Raw genomic sequence first — 16187 nt, 5'->3', positions numbered from 1 at the left:
TCCCAACCCCAACCCCAACCCCACCCCAACCCCAACCCCAACCCCAACCCCAACCCCAACCCCAACCCCAACCCCAACCCCATTTATGATGCATGCCGCACTATGATCAATACAAAATATTGTGAATAATTTATGTATGCGTGGATGAGCATTGCATGAGCATGAGTGTATAAGTATGAGTATGAACATATTAGTATCGATGTAATGTATGAGTATATTAAATATCAGAGCCTCATGGGCCTTCTGAGTGCCAAGTTAGGCAACTATGGTAACTTGAGGATGCTGGAGTAATCCTACACAATATAGGGTTTTTCGTTAGACAAGTATTATAGCTTTTTGACGTTTCGGTGGCTATAAACTAAGTCTTCTGCGAATTAGGAGTCTCCTGTTTCTCCGCGTGCAGTTTCTGCCTTGCGGGGTGTTCGCGCCCATAATGACCGGTTTTGACCAAAGGATGGCGTCTTAATCGATCGGGGAGTATACATTGAGTGCTCCGCCGATATTTTTCGAAGTTTCAGGCTCTTACTCTTTGCAAAAAAGTCCTTTGGCAGTTTGTTGCGGATGATGGCTGGCTTCTTGGCGGACACAGCCTGCATCACTAGGTTAGACGATTGATACTCTAGCATTTCAATATAATTAATAAGTGGTTCATAAACCTGTATCAACACATACGTAGAATTAGATATGTGCCACCTCTTATATTCTACGCCATAATTGATTGTGGTTCCTTGCTAGGCTTATTTGTTGCGATTCTTATTCAAATTTCGTGTTTGTCCCTATTTACTCGAGTGGCCATTCACGAACTATCGATTGGGCAATTGCTGGTATACCATTGTTACATTAAGCAGAGAATAATGGGACTGTTATACGAAATTAATATATCTCAGTTGAGTTTCTCTTGCATTCGGGGCCTAATTAGTCGAAAGAGTGACCATTATTCTATAAATTAAATTTTCAGCAGTTTCAAACCCAAACTAATCTCCTTAAAATGTTGAATTATCTCATTCTGCACTTCTCCTTAGCTATCCTTTGTCATCCTTTTCTCTAAATAAGAGCTACAAATCAATATAAAAAGCTATCCATCAACAATCCCAAGTAGCAAAATGATCCAACGATCTTACACAAAATCACTAAAAAAAACTGTGTCCAATCTTAAAGATTAATTATCCTAGAATTCGCTCTTTCTTAAATAAATTCTTATTTCATATGAAGCGCAATAAAACTGATACGGATAAGGCTGATAATAGAAAAAAGATACGATGTTTATATCAATTTAGCTCACAATCTCCCTTCAGATTTCAGCCCCACCAACTTTTATGGGCAGCACTCCTTATAATATAGAGCAATGCTTGCAATACTTGACATTGCGACGCAGTTATTACGATACTTCACGTATCCATTGTAGCAAGTGAGACAAAGCCCTTTGTCATCCTGGGTTTTACAAAAGGGATTGCTGAGCTCACAGAAGCCAGATACTAGATAGTATCCTTGATAGCAGCTGGTGCAGGAGCCTTTTTAATTCCACTTTTAGCAGAAATCGTCGACAGTATAGCATATACCACTTACATCCATGACCCATCTTTCAGAACATTACAGGCATATTTTTGCATTCAAATCCCATTTTGCACATCCGAGATCGCTCGGCTTCTCCCTTGGCGTCAGCACACAGTCTCCTTCGCTTATTCGATATCCTTCATAGCAAGTATTGCAAGTGCCATTATTGGAATGAAAAGCCTTGCAGTTGGCAGAAACAGCCACACACTTTCCATCCATTTTGACCCATCGCTACGAGCATTTGATGCATGAGCGATTCTACCAATCCCAAGCTGCGCATCCCTGGTCCAGTGGTGTGTTATTTTGTTACACAATGCATTTCCCATTTGATGTTTAGTAGCCTAGGTAGCAGGTTAAGCAGTCTCCCTCAAATTCATCCCAAGTCTGGCAATTATCGTTAACTGCCGTGCATTTGCCGAAACTATTGAAATATGATCTAGGAGAGCATTGCACACAAACACGCCCATTCCATTTCGAGCAAAGATCATCTTTTTTAGGAGTAAACTCATTCGAATCTTTAACGCATTGTCCCTCGCGGACAACAAAGCCGATATAGCATGAATCGCACATTCCTTTAAGATCCCAAGTTCTACAATAATCTGAAACTGGTGCACAGAATCCCGAAGTCACAAAGTACCACCTCTTTGAGCATTACGTGCAAACTCCCTCTGCCCAAACTTTGCAGCCAATTCTGATCGAAGATAGGCTATCAGCCATGGCGCATTGGCCATCAAAAATTTCATATCCTTCGTAACATCTTTCACAAATGCCTTCATCAACATTAAAAACTCGACATTGAGGTTTGACCTCACAACAAACCCCATTCTTGTTGAAATAATAATGATCTGAGCATTTGGTGCAGAGTTCATTCTCCCAAATTTGGCATCCGAAATAGTTATTAGCAGCTTTCAATAGATCAGGAGTGGTGAGTAGGTCCTCAGAAGCGTCTACTGTTTTAATGGAACCAATGAGGCAGATTATAATTACGAGAAGTAATTTTTGTTCCAGCATTGGGCGACTATGAATTATTATCAGCCTGAATGAGACAAAATATATCAGCCTGATTAAACATCGAGAAGAAAGGACCAGAAAAAGACTAGCCCATCCAATACTTCTTGTATGCACGAGATCTGATAAATTTCATGTCCAAAATTCGAACTTCCAAAAACATTCCAGTCTCAATATATACTCATTTGCATATACATACATATACAGATCCATATACATCTACATAGTCGCATATACAGATATCACAGATGCCACATATCGGTTAATAATAAAGGATGCATAATATATAACTTCTGACTTATATACTGCATTTCAAAATACGAAGATGAAGGACTAAAACGGTATCGAGTTTATAAATTAGGTGGGCCTTTCTCGCTAATAAAGTACGAAGCCGAAATATAAATTTCGGGCAACATCGACGATTATCACAAAGCCAAAACCAGTCAAAAAGTGTTAGACAGCAAGCCGAGCCCCTAAGGTATTTCAACAACTATCCTAGATGTGCTCAACAGCATGATTCTCCCTAGGGATTGGACCATTGATAATGACAAGTCTTTCATGCAGTATGTCTCCCACACCAATGCTTCCAGGGATGATGTCATGAAGCTCAAGAACAGGCTCGACGAGGCACTCGAGTACAAGCAAGCTAGGCCATAAGGCATCTGCCCAATCAGATAATAACTTTTCAGGCAAGCCTTCGATGAAGTGGTCAGGCAAGTCACAATCAATTGCCCAGAAAGGGGCCTGCTTTTGATGCGTGTGCGGGACGAGCATGTCATGACACTTGCAGCTTATCAAACTCTGTACCAATCCTCGGTGAGCTATGGGATCAAAAAGCAGATAGAGTCCGAGTAAGGGATGGATGAGATGTAGCGCTCGGTTGAAGAGTTTGAACAGCAAGCGCGGTCTCTCTAAAACACTCGGATAGAGTTACTGTCGAAGAAGGCCTCCCTGGAGAAGAAGATCCTGGAGCGCAAGATCATAGAAACGTAGCGATGCGAAGAATAGAAAAAGCTGATCGAAGTGCAGGCGCAGGAGTTGAAGAAGTTTCTAGACAGCCTCAAAAATACGGGAAATTGATAATATTTCAGCTATTCAACTACTTAATCGTAGTCGCATCATACATATCGCATCCCATCAACATAATCCTATTCACACTCACCCATACATACATCCATACATATACTATCATATCCACTTATAATATCCCACTCTGTCATTCAATTATGTTCGCTATCATAATATGTCCGATCATAAATTAGCATAGTCACTTGAATAATTGAATACTCATTCATGAAATCAACTCGATGCTTTGACTCTCAGTCAAATATTCCACAACAGCAATTTAACAGTCCTCCCAAACATTCGCTCCACGAACACTTGCTCAGTTCTCTTAAACATTATTCGATGAGCGTCAGAAAACCTGAAATCACTTTATCGAAGATCACGAGGTTACCGTACACTATCATTAAGAACCAACGCGCGTAGAGCCATCCCCCAAAAATATCAATGAAATAATGGATTCTGGTAATGTTGAGCACGTAGACTACTGCCAATATGCCAATCATGCATAAGTATTTCATTACTCTCGATTTGGCTGACCAAATTTCGAGTGTTGCCACCATGAAGCCTGTGTGTCCGCTGTAGAAGAAATCTCTTGACATCTCGTAGGGAACTGAAAGACTCGGCACGCCCTGGTATTCCCAGTACATTCCCTCAGGAAGAGGGAACTTGCTTATGTTCTGCATAACTTAAAATGTACCAAGAACAAAGCTCCTCGGCACACATAAAAAAGAAACATCCAGGTTATCATGGCAAAATTTTGGAACCTTAGCAAAAAAAGGGCGATATTGCATAGAGTGAAAAAGTCGATGATAAACTGGGCGACAAGTATGAATATTCTTTTGTGATGCTCGTTATTGCGAATTTAGGAGTTCTATTTCTAAGTGTAATTAAATGTCTGATCAACATAACAGATGTCGTTTTGTGTGATCTTTGGAGGAGGCAAGATGAGGCATACCAATAGAGCTGCGAAAGAACCGCAAAGGATAAATCGCTTAAGCGCAATCGGAATCTGAATTGATTATCTGTTCGCATCGGCGCTGTCATTCTTGGAGATTAGAAATTATGAGTTTTAAATCATGAGATTTATTAACACATCAATTGCTATACCATATTATCATACCATATTATCATACCATATTATCACATCACATCATATAATATTATTATCCATACAATATTATCACATCATATTCATATAATCATAGAAATCGTCATAAATTATTAATCAATAATATTGAATAATTAAATATTATTAATTATCAGGGTGCATCATTTGTTGACATTAATTAAATGCACTCCTAATAATAAAAGAATTTGATTAGAATATCAGTAGTAGTTACTCATTGGCAGTCTAATTCTTTTATAATTTGCACAAAGCCTGCAGGGCTCACATCTGCAAATATTTGCATTTTATATGTCTCATCCTGAACACACGATGTTAATTCTTTTATTATTAAACTAATGGAGAAAGTTAAGACTAAAGTAAGGTTCACTTCACTCGACGTTGCTGCCATTGTCCAGAATATGCAAAGGCTTATCGGAATGAGGTAATATAATACTAATTTAGAGCGACCAATATCTATGATGTGAATCCTTCGACGTATATCATAAAGCTGACCAAATCCGAGGAAAAAACACTCCTTCTCATTGAAAATGGTGTCAGATTTCACAGCGTTGAGGAAAAGGAAGACAAAAAGGCAATCCCTTCAGGCTTCACTATGAAATTTAGGAAGTTCTTGCGTTCAAAGAGGCTGGAGAGCATTCGCCAAGTCGGTGTTGAAAGGGTAGTGGTGTTCACTTTTGGGACAGAGGCCTATGCAAATCATTTGATTTTAGAATTGTATTCACAAGGGAATATCATCCTCACAGACAACAACTACAAAATTCTCCAATGCATACGTTCCCATTAATTCAACGACAAGGTCAAAACAGCCGTCGGCGAAGTTTACCCATTTGAATATGCTGCTCATATATATATGTAGAACATAGATGTTAGTGAATAAAAGATCATCGAGACTTTCAATAAGCTTGAGCCAAAGGACGACATCGATTTAAATTAAAAATAATTAAATAATGCAAAAAAAAAGAAAAAAGCGAATGCCAAAAAGCAAGGCAATAAACTGCGAGACATTGTCTTTAAGCTTATTCCCTGTTTATTCCCTGCTGTCATCGATGCTATCTTAATGAAGGAAAATATTGACCCTGGGAAGGATGTAACTTTGAATGAAATTGAGGAGGTCACCATAGCTGCTAAAATCTCTTATAAATTTTTAAAGTAGTTTCTCAAATCCGATCATACTGGGTACTTGTACAGCAAGCAGCCAAAGTAGCCAAAGTAACAAAAATAAGGGGAATAAAAATAAAAAAACTATTTCGAATACAGCTCCTACACGCAAGTCACCCTGGAGAAGAACTATGAAAAGCATTGCTTTACGACATTTGATCTTGCAGTCAAAGAATATTATCAATATTTCAAGAAACCTCTGCCAGGGGAAATTGAGGAGCAGTTCGAAGAAATAGCTTGGAGGAAGTATGAACAAATTAAGAAGGATCAGGAAGGGAGACTCAAAAAGCTACAATAATAGCAGGACATTTATAAAATCAAGGCCGAGTGCATTTAGAAGAACATTCATGATGTCTAGGCCATCATCAAAATTGTCAAGACTATGGAAGATAATGGCTACTCTTGGGATAATATCAAGCGAATGGTCTCCGAAAGTAAAAAAAATGGTGACCCTCTTGCAAATATGATACATGACCTGGATATCGGCAAGAGGCAGGTGACTATTTTACTCGGGGATCCAGTCGATGACGATCAGATGCTTGAATTGCTCCCGGTCTAAATCAACATCGACTACAATGCATTCACAAATGCAACCCTCTACTATGAGAATAAGAAGAAGAATTATCAAAAATAAGTTAGGACCAAGGAAGCGAGTGAGCAGGTTCTCAAAATTGCAGAGAAGGATGCGAAAAAGATCATTGAGAAGAAGAAAAACGAACAACTCGCCAAAAGTGTGCCCACTCGAAAGTCATTTTGGTTCGAAAAGTTCTACTGGTTTATTAGCTTTGAAGGATATCTCGTGATTTCAGGAAGAGATTCCCATCAAAATGAAATCCTCGTCAAGAGATACATGAAGACTGGAGATCTCTACATGCATTCTGACTACGGAGGAGCAGCATCAACAGTGATAAAGAATTCTGATAAGAGTATCTCAGTTCCAAGAGGGACTCTCGAAGAAGCAGCCATTTTCACGATTTGTCGATCAAAGGCATGGGATACAAAGATACTATCAGGGGCATGGTGGGTGAATAATGATCAAGTTTCCAAATCCGCTCCAACAGGCGAGTATTTACCAACCGGGTCATTCATGATTAGGGGTAAGAAGAACTTTATTCAACCAAATCGAATGTAAATGGGAATTACAATCCTCTACAAAATTGACCAATAATCTGTGAAGAGGCATCTTAACGATAGGAAAGTCCATGAAGATTAACTGAAAAGCTAGGAAGCCAAAGAACCCGAGCAAATAGGCATTGAAGACTAAGGGGCTGAATAGTATTCCATTATAACATTAGACACCACGAAAGCCAAAGTATATAAATTATTAATAAATAGGGACCAAAGGGCAAAAAGAATGATAAGGAGGCCATTGAAGTTCTCAAAAGAACAGAATCTCAAAAGCTAGGAGAAGAGAAGAAGCTTGACTAAGAACCATAAAATGAATCCGATGGGAGTGAATCAAACGCATCCGAAAATGAGAAATAAAAAAATCAGCAGCAAAAGGCCATAAATGTTGTCAACAAGCAGGCAAAGCTAAGCAAAAATTAAGCATTACTGCAACAGCAAAAGCAGAAGCATCAGGAGCAAAAGCTAAAGACCAGAAACCGAAATAAATTAAAGAAGCTGGAGAAATATATGGAAGAACAAGACGAAGAGGAACGGGAAATCATCATGAAGATGATTGGGGTACATTTCTGGTTTAATTTAGGCGAAATAAATGAAGCAATTCAGGAATTAGGAAGAAGATGAAGACATTAACAATGGCCCCAAGAACAAGAAGAGAGGCAAGGACAAAAATAAAAAAAAAGGAATGGAGAAGTATCTCAGCACGATGTCAAAGGAGGAAATATCATAAAAATTAAATCCTGATAAAGTTTTATTTTTAAAGAAGAAAGGCTAGGCCGAGGAATCATCAAGTTCTTCAGAAGACCCGATCGAGGTCCCGGAAGAAAAGCCATCTGAAGTTCCAGAAAAGCCATCTGAAGTTCAAGATGACTCCAATGCTTAAATATAGGACGAACAACAAAAACAAAATGCCGATGGAGAATTCGAAGCATAAGAGGAGGAAGAAGAATCAGAGGGCCAAGAAGAGCAAGAAATTGAACTAACTGTATAACAAATAAAATAAAAATAACAGAAACAGAAATAAGAGGAATAAGAAGAGATCGATGAAAAGATATTGGATTCATAGTTGGCAGAATTAAATAAGCTAATAGGCAAAATTCACCCAGAAGACGTGTATGATAATTTAGTGGTGATGTGTGCACCGTATAATTCGATTAAATAAAATCGGTTCAAGATCAAGTTGGTTCCAGGAGGACTCAAGAAGGGCAAAGCAGCCAGAAATATTTTGCACTACTTCTTGAATGCCTGCGAGCTGACCGAAAGCGAGAAACCCCACATGCGAGGCCTCCCAGAGCAGTAGGTCATTAATGCTTTATTAGGTAATGTGAAGCTAGCCGGAGCAGGTCTCCTCAAGATGGAGCAGAAGGAGAAGGCCGAGAAAAAGGTGAAGCGAAAGTAAACTGAGAAGAAGCCTAAGAAGAACTGATTATGATTGATTATCTAGTATAAATCTTCATTGCCTATTCATCGGATCTTTCTATTGTCTTTATAATCGAGTTTAATGGTAAACGATTATAATCCCAAAATATATGATTTTTATGCGTGTAAATTATATTAGCATATTTATTAGCATATTATATTAGCATATTATATTAGCATATGAGATTAGCATATTATTATTTATATCTAAATTGATGAAAATAATCGGCGGCTCACAGCAGAATCACACACTTTGAGTCTGACAACCCTCAAATTGAATGATTGCCTTAATTACTTGAAAAGACCCCTCTGGAAGAATTTTTCGTTCATAAAAATTAACGGCTAACACTAATAGAGCCAATAACTAAGCCTACTGTTAAACCGTTATTCCTATAAATAATTTTATATACGATTCTTTGGACCGCAGTTATTTTTATTTTCTAATACCTCAGTATATTTGCTCTCTGGAATAATGGCATTTATTAAGCGGAATTCCAGTAAAATATTTTAAAGCTGATCATATAAAGGCTTTTAATTTTCATTAATTATATTGAATTCATAAGTTATGTCGAAATATTTGACTTTATTTCTGGTCCTTTTATTGGCATCCGCAGTAGAATCATGTCAGAACATTTCAGAAACTCAAGGAAAGTGCACTGATTGTCTCCTTGGAACTTAGATTCTAGTTAGTGGTTTCTGTTACACCCGGATTACAGGATGCCTCAATTACACTGTTGGCCCTGTCTGCACCAAATGTCAAAATGGATATGTGTTCGTTAATCAGTCTTGCGTGCGGTCAGCAATTGCGGCAAATAACACTGACCTAAACCCAGCTCCAGTTATTGCAGATAATGCAACAAGATTGGCTTAAACACAAATCAGAGATCGTCTAACTGAACAATACGGGTCATACTTTGTGACCGTGAACGATTACTTTCTAAAGCAAAACACTTCTCTCACAGTTTAAAGCATCTTCAAAGCCAGCAATATGTCCACACTTACAGGAACATACGTCACAATCCAGTACTTTGTAAAAAGCTTACAGAAATATTATGAGGCCACAGCTTTTGTGGACAGACAAAACAATCTATCTCAAATTCAGTTTAACTAGTTGTTATTAAGACCAACCAACATTGTACATATCGTAGGCTTGCTAAAAAGTAGTTTTGCTATCTTGAACAACTTTTAAGTCTTTCAGATAGGCGGCTCGTATTTGATAGATTTCATGAACACAACTGCAAACAACAATTCCGTCATCCGAGTTAATATTTCAAGGGCAGACTTCCAAAGGCAAGCATTATCCGAGCAAACCCAATCGATCAGCATATTCTCCCAATCATTGAGATTGCTAGACCTGGCACTCGAGGAAGTTAGAAGTCAATATCCCTAATTCCAATTAATGACGGTTAGAGTAGAGGCCAGGAGCAATGGCTATTTCCTATTTTATTTCGGACAATAAAACACAGTATCCGTAAAGTTTAAAAATTATGCTTTCATCGTTAATTCCCCATACTTCAATTCTGTCAATCAACAGCCAGTCAGCAATCAACCGACAGGCATACAAACTATTCTTGGAGGTTTCAGTCAATTCGCATCATACAGAGATCCAGAATATATTCGGGCAGAGAAGTATGCTCGTGACCAAATTATATAACTGAAAAGTGCAATTTTGAGATTAGTTGAAAGCCAAACAGTATCAGGCATCAATTATCGGTTCACTTACTAAGTCTTCCCTGACCAGTATAAAGTAACTATTTATCGACCATTGACAGGTGATCTATCCCTGACATCTGCAACCAAAACAAATCTATTAAATCTTTTCAAAACGCCATAAATTGTTGCACATAAAAACTATAACTACAACAATGATCCTGTGTTCTTTGAACTCTATCCACAAATCATAGAAAAGAGTAGAATTGCTGATTAATTGCCTATTAAATCTGTGGAGTTTAAGAATAGTGGGAATGTTAAATACTATAAGGTCACATACTCTGATATCGAGTACATGGAATTTAATATCATTGCGAATAATGCTAAACTCTTAGGTTACTATGTTGATGGCACGAAAGTTGACGATCTTTTCACAGATTTTATCATTACATTGCCAATTAACGTCACCAATACAAATGCAAGAAGCATCACACTTAGTGAATAATCTTAGGAGAATATTATAGAAAGCTCAACTACATAAATTCAAATTAACAGTAATCTGCCTGGAGCCTATTCGCCAATTCGAGATAGAGCCAGCTAAAGGTATCTGAAAGTGGTGAACTTTGCGAGAAGCCAATACCCCGCACTCGCAGGAGCCGAAATAACAGAGGCCGAGGTACAAATCGTCAACGGCTTTAATTACAGAATAACCTTCGTCACCCTTTAAGATAAGTATACTCTCACAGTTTATGAGAACTTCAAAGGCGACCTTCGTTTGGCCTCAGCTTCAAAGCAATCGCTCTCAGACGGAACAGTGGTGCAACTCGAAACTCCTCAAATTGTTTTCACTCCTTAGATTGTTTCAACCCCTACGTCATCTAACGCTAAATCTAATTCTACCACAACTGTGTACCCCTCATCCATCTAATTGTCGAATTCTAATAAAATTCAGAATATACTTCGCAGAAATTCAATAATGAAACTCATAAAATCGTCCTTCCAGTCACTTCGCAATCCCAGACTTCTATATCTTTTGTAGTCAGAATCAGAAGTAAAGGCATATGTATTAAGCTCATCGCGCATAAGCTAAATAATCTTTAATCGCAAATCCTTAGCAGTTCTAAGCCAAAAACAATTATAAGGCACTGCAAGCATGTTTGGATCAAATTTTAATAGCGTTCAATTTCCGATTTCTCGACTTGTTATTCCCAAATCACCACTATCAACGACAAACTAAGTTACTCAGGCTCAACAATTGCTAAGAATTGCTGCCGGGTCATTGAAATAAGTGGTTAATCCGACCATATTGCTTGCTGTGAAACTATCGAATTCAGCATATCGATTTTTGGTATCAACTGAACTTTCCACTAAGTATTATGTCAAGTTCGATATTTATATCTCATCTGGATTTGTTTATGTGTATGGCAAGTCAAGAGTTAATTCAAATCGAATTTCCATTCCCAAATGCAAGGAGTTCGATACCCAAGGAAAGTGCTTGAGCTGCACAAAAGGTCAGACATCAGATTATGGACAGTGCTTCTCAGAAATTCCCAATTGCAAGATTCAATTGCTCAGTTCTTGCATAGATTGCTTGAGTGGGTATTATGTTAAGGGATATTCTTGCATACAAAACTCAGGAAAATGATCGCTATTTATTCCAATAAATCATATCATCCACATAAACAAAATTATAATTCAATGAATTTATACTCATACATAGTTCATCAATATCTTCCAAGTAATCCTTGCTTAATCAGGCATTCTATCATCCATTAGTAGCATGGTTTATTGAATACTTCCTCCAATAATGAAAAACATTGATTTGCCTATTTGAATCTTCATAAGTTCTCATTACGAAAGGTATTGGGATTGGCTTCGGCGTAACTACAAAGTAAATCAATAGTAATCATCCTGATATCATAACATATCCATATCAGACAATATCATTATGCATACCACCACCTTGCATACCATCATACCATGATATCATGCATATCCGATATCGTCATGCATATCCGATATCGTCATGCATATCGTCACATATCATCATGATGATATCATCATAGTCCTGATATATAATTAGATTATATTAGATTTGATAATGCAAGTAGATATATTTTTAGATATGAGTAAATTGCTCTGGAGTTTCCTCTTGATCTTCCTTGCAGCATGGAACTTACCTATAGATTTAACATCCAAATTTAATTCTGCCCTGACCGAACCTGACTTCAACAAATGGAAGTAAATCTACGGAATATCGTACGAATCTTAGTACTAGAACTATTACAGATAACTTATCTATGTCATGAATATTGCCAAAATAAAGAATCATAATGAGGGATCCTTGCACCAAACTTATCGAATGGGGATCAATCAATTCACAGCGATGGAGGCTAGTTAGTTTGCTCAATCTTATCTAAGTGTCATACCCAAGGGATAATATCTAATTCCTCAATCATAGGAAATTAGTTTTAAACCTACAGCAGCCAACATTGACTGGAAATCCAAAGGTGCAGTCACTGAAGTAGGCAACCAAGGAAGTTGTGGGGCTTGCTGGGCTTTCTCAGCTGCAGGCTCACTTGAAGGGCTCAATAAAATAATCAATAATAAACTCTAAAACTTCTCGGAACAGCAACTCATTGATTGTTCGACGTCCTTTGGAAATTTGGGCTGCAATGGGGGACTTGCTCATTATGGCTTTGATTATGTGAAGTCTCAAGGAATCGCACTATAGACTCAATACCCTTATGTTGGTTTCTTGCAAGAATGTAAGCTAAATGCTGGGTCATTCAAGATATCAGGGTCAACATCCGTGAGCTCCTGCAGTGACTTATAAAAATCCTTAGCCAAACAGCCCATTTCCGCTGCAGTCGATTCTAACAATTGGATGCATTACTCTTCAGGAGTGTTTAACAACTGCAAGACCACTCTTAACCACAATGTTTTAGTGGTTGGAATCGCTGAGAATGCATGGGTTGCCAAGAATAGTTGGGGAACAGCATGGGGAGAAAAAGGATATATCAGACTCGCGACAGGGAATACATGCGGAATCTGCACATACGCATATTATCCGAACAAATGATTTTGTATCTTCTGCTGATCCAAATCTACAACAGCAGATTAGTCTGCAATTTGCAGACATAAATTCAACATAACATTCAAAAGAATCAGCTTTGTGCATGCAATTGATTAAACAGTATAGACAATATTTATAAATAAATGGAGCAAACTCGAATATACTCTTCCCATGCGAACACTATCGAACTATGTAGTAACTGCCAAAAGGGATTGATTGCATTTCAGTTATTATAAGACCCAAATCTAGCTGTAAGCTTCGGGTAAACCAATCATGATTTCAATAAAGTTTTCGAATCTGAGTAGCAATCGGCCTTTACCAAAGAGGAATTGACCAATCGACTGAAGCATGTTGTGGTGAGTTACGTCGAGTAGCACGATCGGATTAAAAGATAGTTATTGCAATTGAGGGAGGAATATAGAAAAATATCGAAGATTGTTTTGATGGGGCTGCAGAAATAATGCGAGGACCTTGAACAATAAAACTAAAATATATCTAAAAGGAACCAAAAACTTGAGGAAGCTAACAAAAAGCTTCATAATGATAATAGCTAACTTCGTTAAACTATCGAAAATCTGCGAAGGCCATTGAACAAAGAGAATGAGTGCTCAAGTCTTATGATGATGAAGAGTATCTATTCGGAGGTCTATGATGCCAATTGCAATGACGACAACAAGTAGAACATGCCGAAATACGGGCAATAGTCCGGGATACACACAAATTAGTCAACATAAAGCAAAAACTTTGCTGATCTTTCGGGAATCGTTCGGAAAAGGGAGAGCATTCAAATCGAAAGATCATGGTAAATTCAGAGATTGCGGAAGATATTGGAATCCTTTTGATACAGTTACATTTTTATGCACTGATATGTGTCACTTACTCCTTCACTTAGCAGCTATATTTAATAAAATAATTGAGAGTCTTTAAAATTAACAAATATGGCATTATTCAGTAATTGTCTTTTAAATGCTGAAACAATCAGACAATCATCAATTACAGAACAGAACAGATCAGCACATAGAATTATTATTGAAATGAGCCTCCTTATTAAACATGCCGAAATTATTCTCCTTATACGATCGAGTCGCTGAATAGTTCTCATCTTTTTGGTCACTATAGTTTTTGCGATCGGTGTCGTGATTGCTTTGGCTATTCCGATCCGTATATGCCGCATAGTTGGAAATGCTGTAATTTGGGTAACGAGAAGTATTGGTTCGGCTTGCAGCCATGCCTTAGATCTGCCGTTCATAGAATAACTTCATTTCTTGCCATTTATTTTAGTGTTCAAGCCTTAGCTTTTATTTTTCATTTTTATACTATAGAAGCAATCCTTCGAGCCCTAAAATTTCCTAACTTTTCGATCTAATTTTGTTCTATAGCTGTTTGGTTTTGAATTGTGTTTGCGCCATGTGCTATCGGCTGGTTTGCTCGTTGTTTTTGAGCATTAAGAATTAGGCTTCGAGCTCTTGATGTTTCTTCTCAATCAAATTGATCTTCTCCTATTTTATATTAATGGTTTGTTTAAGTTATGCGGATAGCTTATTAGATTTCTCTAAATTTACGAGAGTCCTCCGTAACTATTCCTCCTTATTTTCGATGAGGTTTTGGCATTCTCTAAGCTTGGCCCTGTTTTAATTATTTTAGGAAATCAGCAAGGATGTTTCAGACTTACATTACTTGATTTCGTATTCACTCAACTCAGCTGCACCTTCCAGCTCTTTATTTGTAAACTGAAGTCTTTATATCAGCCTCGATAGTTATCTATTGCTGGCAGTGAGCGCGCTTTGTTGGTCAGATAATTCTGCGATTTGAGAAGTGTATTCAGTTGAATGAGATTTGCTCTGGCTTTGCATTTGCTTTATCTTTTCATTTAATGCTGCATTTTAGTCTGAGATAAGAGCAGCCTCTTCCTTGGCCCTATGAAGCTGTTCAGTCAGCTAGATAATTTATTCATCACGCCGTGACTATGCCTCCTCATAAGTGCCTCTTTCCCGGTTGGTTGATTGCATCAGCCTGGTCATTTACTCCTATTTGTTCATCAGACTTCCCTCATTGACCCTGTTCCGCTCCTAGAGTTTTTGTATTGTTCCTTCTTTATCGTCGAGGAGGCATTGCAACTCATGGAGTTCCCTCTTGAGTTTTTACTATTTTTTTGTGATATTCTGGTTAAGTTTTTCGAGCAGCCTCCTAGACTCCTCATTTTTGCCCTCATAGTATTTAATTTTACTGGCCAGAGTATTCTCCAAATCGCTATACCGAATCTAAAGTTGCTCGATCTTATCAATGAGTATCTATCTCTCATGCTACCAATTGTCAATTGGTTCGTTTCTGCTGTTATACATCACAAGAAGCTATGAGTACTTTTGTGATAGAGATTACCTTTATCTTTAACTTTGGTTAAGTAAGCTGATCAGATGGCTGTTCTTTTATTTAATTAGTAAGGCCTATTATTAAATTTGTTGGCATTGTTCTTATCGCTGTTGTTTGTAATTGGGTTTCTGATGGCTCTGTGAGCGCGATTGATGAAATAAAAGTTAGGTCTATGGGGCGAGGCAATGCTGGAGTGCAGGCTCAGCTGCACTAGTGTCCCATTGCAAGCATAAGACAGATTATCGGAACTAGTAGTTATACATTTTAGGGAATTCGGTGCTGTTAATTATAGCAACCGACATCTGCATTAATATCACGATTAATACATTAATAGCAATATATAATGATATATTCGATCAGGTACTAATATTTCACATTTGTTGTTGTTGTTATAAGTGCGAAACCTCCAATTTAATAATAATAAGGCAATAACATTCGCAAATAGGTTTTCACATTCTTTAATATTTTAAGTAACTACGAACGATGAAATAGTAAGCTTGCACGAGATTCTCCCCAATCGAACTGAAAGATGCGAAGATAAAAATCGATCTTTATTTAAACAAACTGTCAACTCAAAACGGGCCTCATACCAAATTGTAAAAACTGTGTCATTTGGCCAGTGAAACCTTCATGAAA

General features: G+C 37.7%; 1 protein-coding gene across 1 annotated transcript; it reads left to right on the top strand.

The window, feature by feature from the left end:
* The first annotated feature begins 3075 nt into the window (after positions 1 to 3075).
* Positions 3076 to 13187, top strand: LOC148301743 (cathepsin L 2-like). The gene is made up of 3 exons (XM_088272781.1): positions 3076 to 3207; positions 4421 to 4566; positions 12947 to 13187. Exons 1-3 carry the CDS (start codon positions 3076 to 3078, stop codon positions 13185 to 13187), a joined length of 519 nt encoding a protein of 172 aa, XP_088128907.1.
* The last annotated feature ends 3000 nt before the right edge of the window (positions 13188 to 16187 follow it).

The sequence above is a fragment of the Brachycentrus maculatus genome, unplaced genomic scaffold, assembly GCF_059751285.1.
Source record: "Brachycentrus maculatus isolate JH-2025_06_01 unplaced genomic scaffold, ASM5975128v1 h1tg000526l, whole genome shotgun sequence".
Classification (NCBI taxonomy): Eukaryota; Metazoa; Arthropoda; class Insecta; order Trichoptera; family Brachycentridae; genus Brachycentrus; species Brachycentrus maculatus.
Note: the sequence above shows the minus strand (reverse complement) of the source record. Positions and strands in the feature narration are given on the sequence as shown.

Excerpts from the sequence above, each read along its gene's own strand:
- LOC148301743 (XM_088272781.1), top strand. The coding sequence starts at position 3,076 with ATGATTCTCCCTAGGGATTGGACCATTGATAATGACAAGTCTTTCATG. Across the intron at positions 3,208-4,420 it reads AGGCACTCGAGTACAAGCAA|AGTGAAAAAGTCGATGATAA; the intron begins GCTAGGCCATAA and ends GATATTGCATAG. Across the intron at positions 4,567-12,946 it reads TTGTGTGATCTTTGGAGGAG|CTTAGCCAAACAGCCCATTT; the intron begins GCAAGATGAGGC and ends CTTATAAAAATC.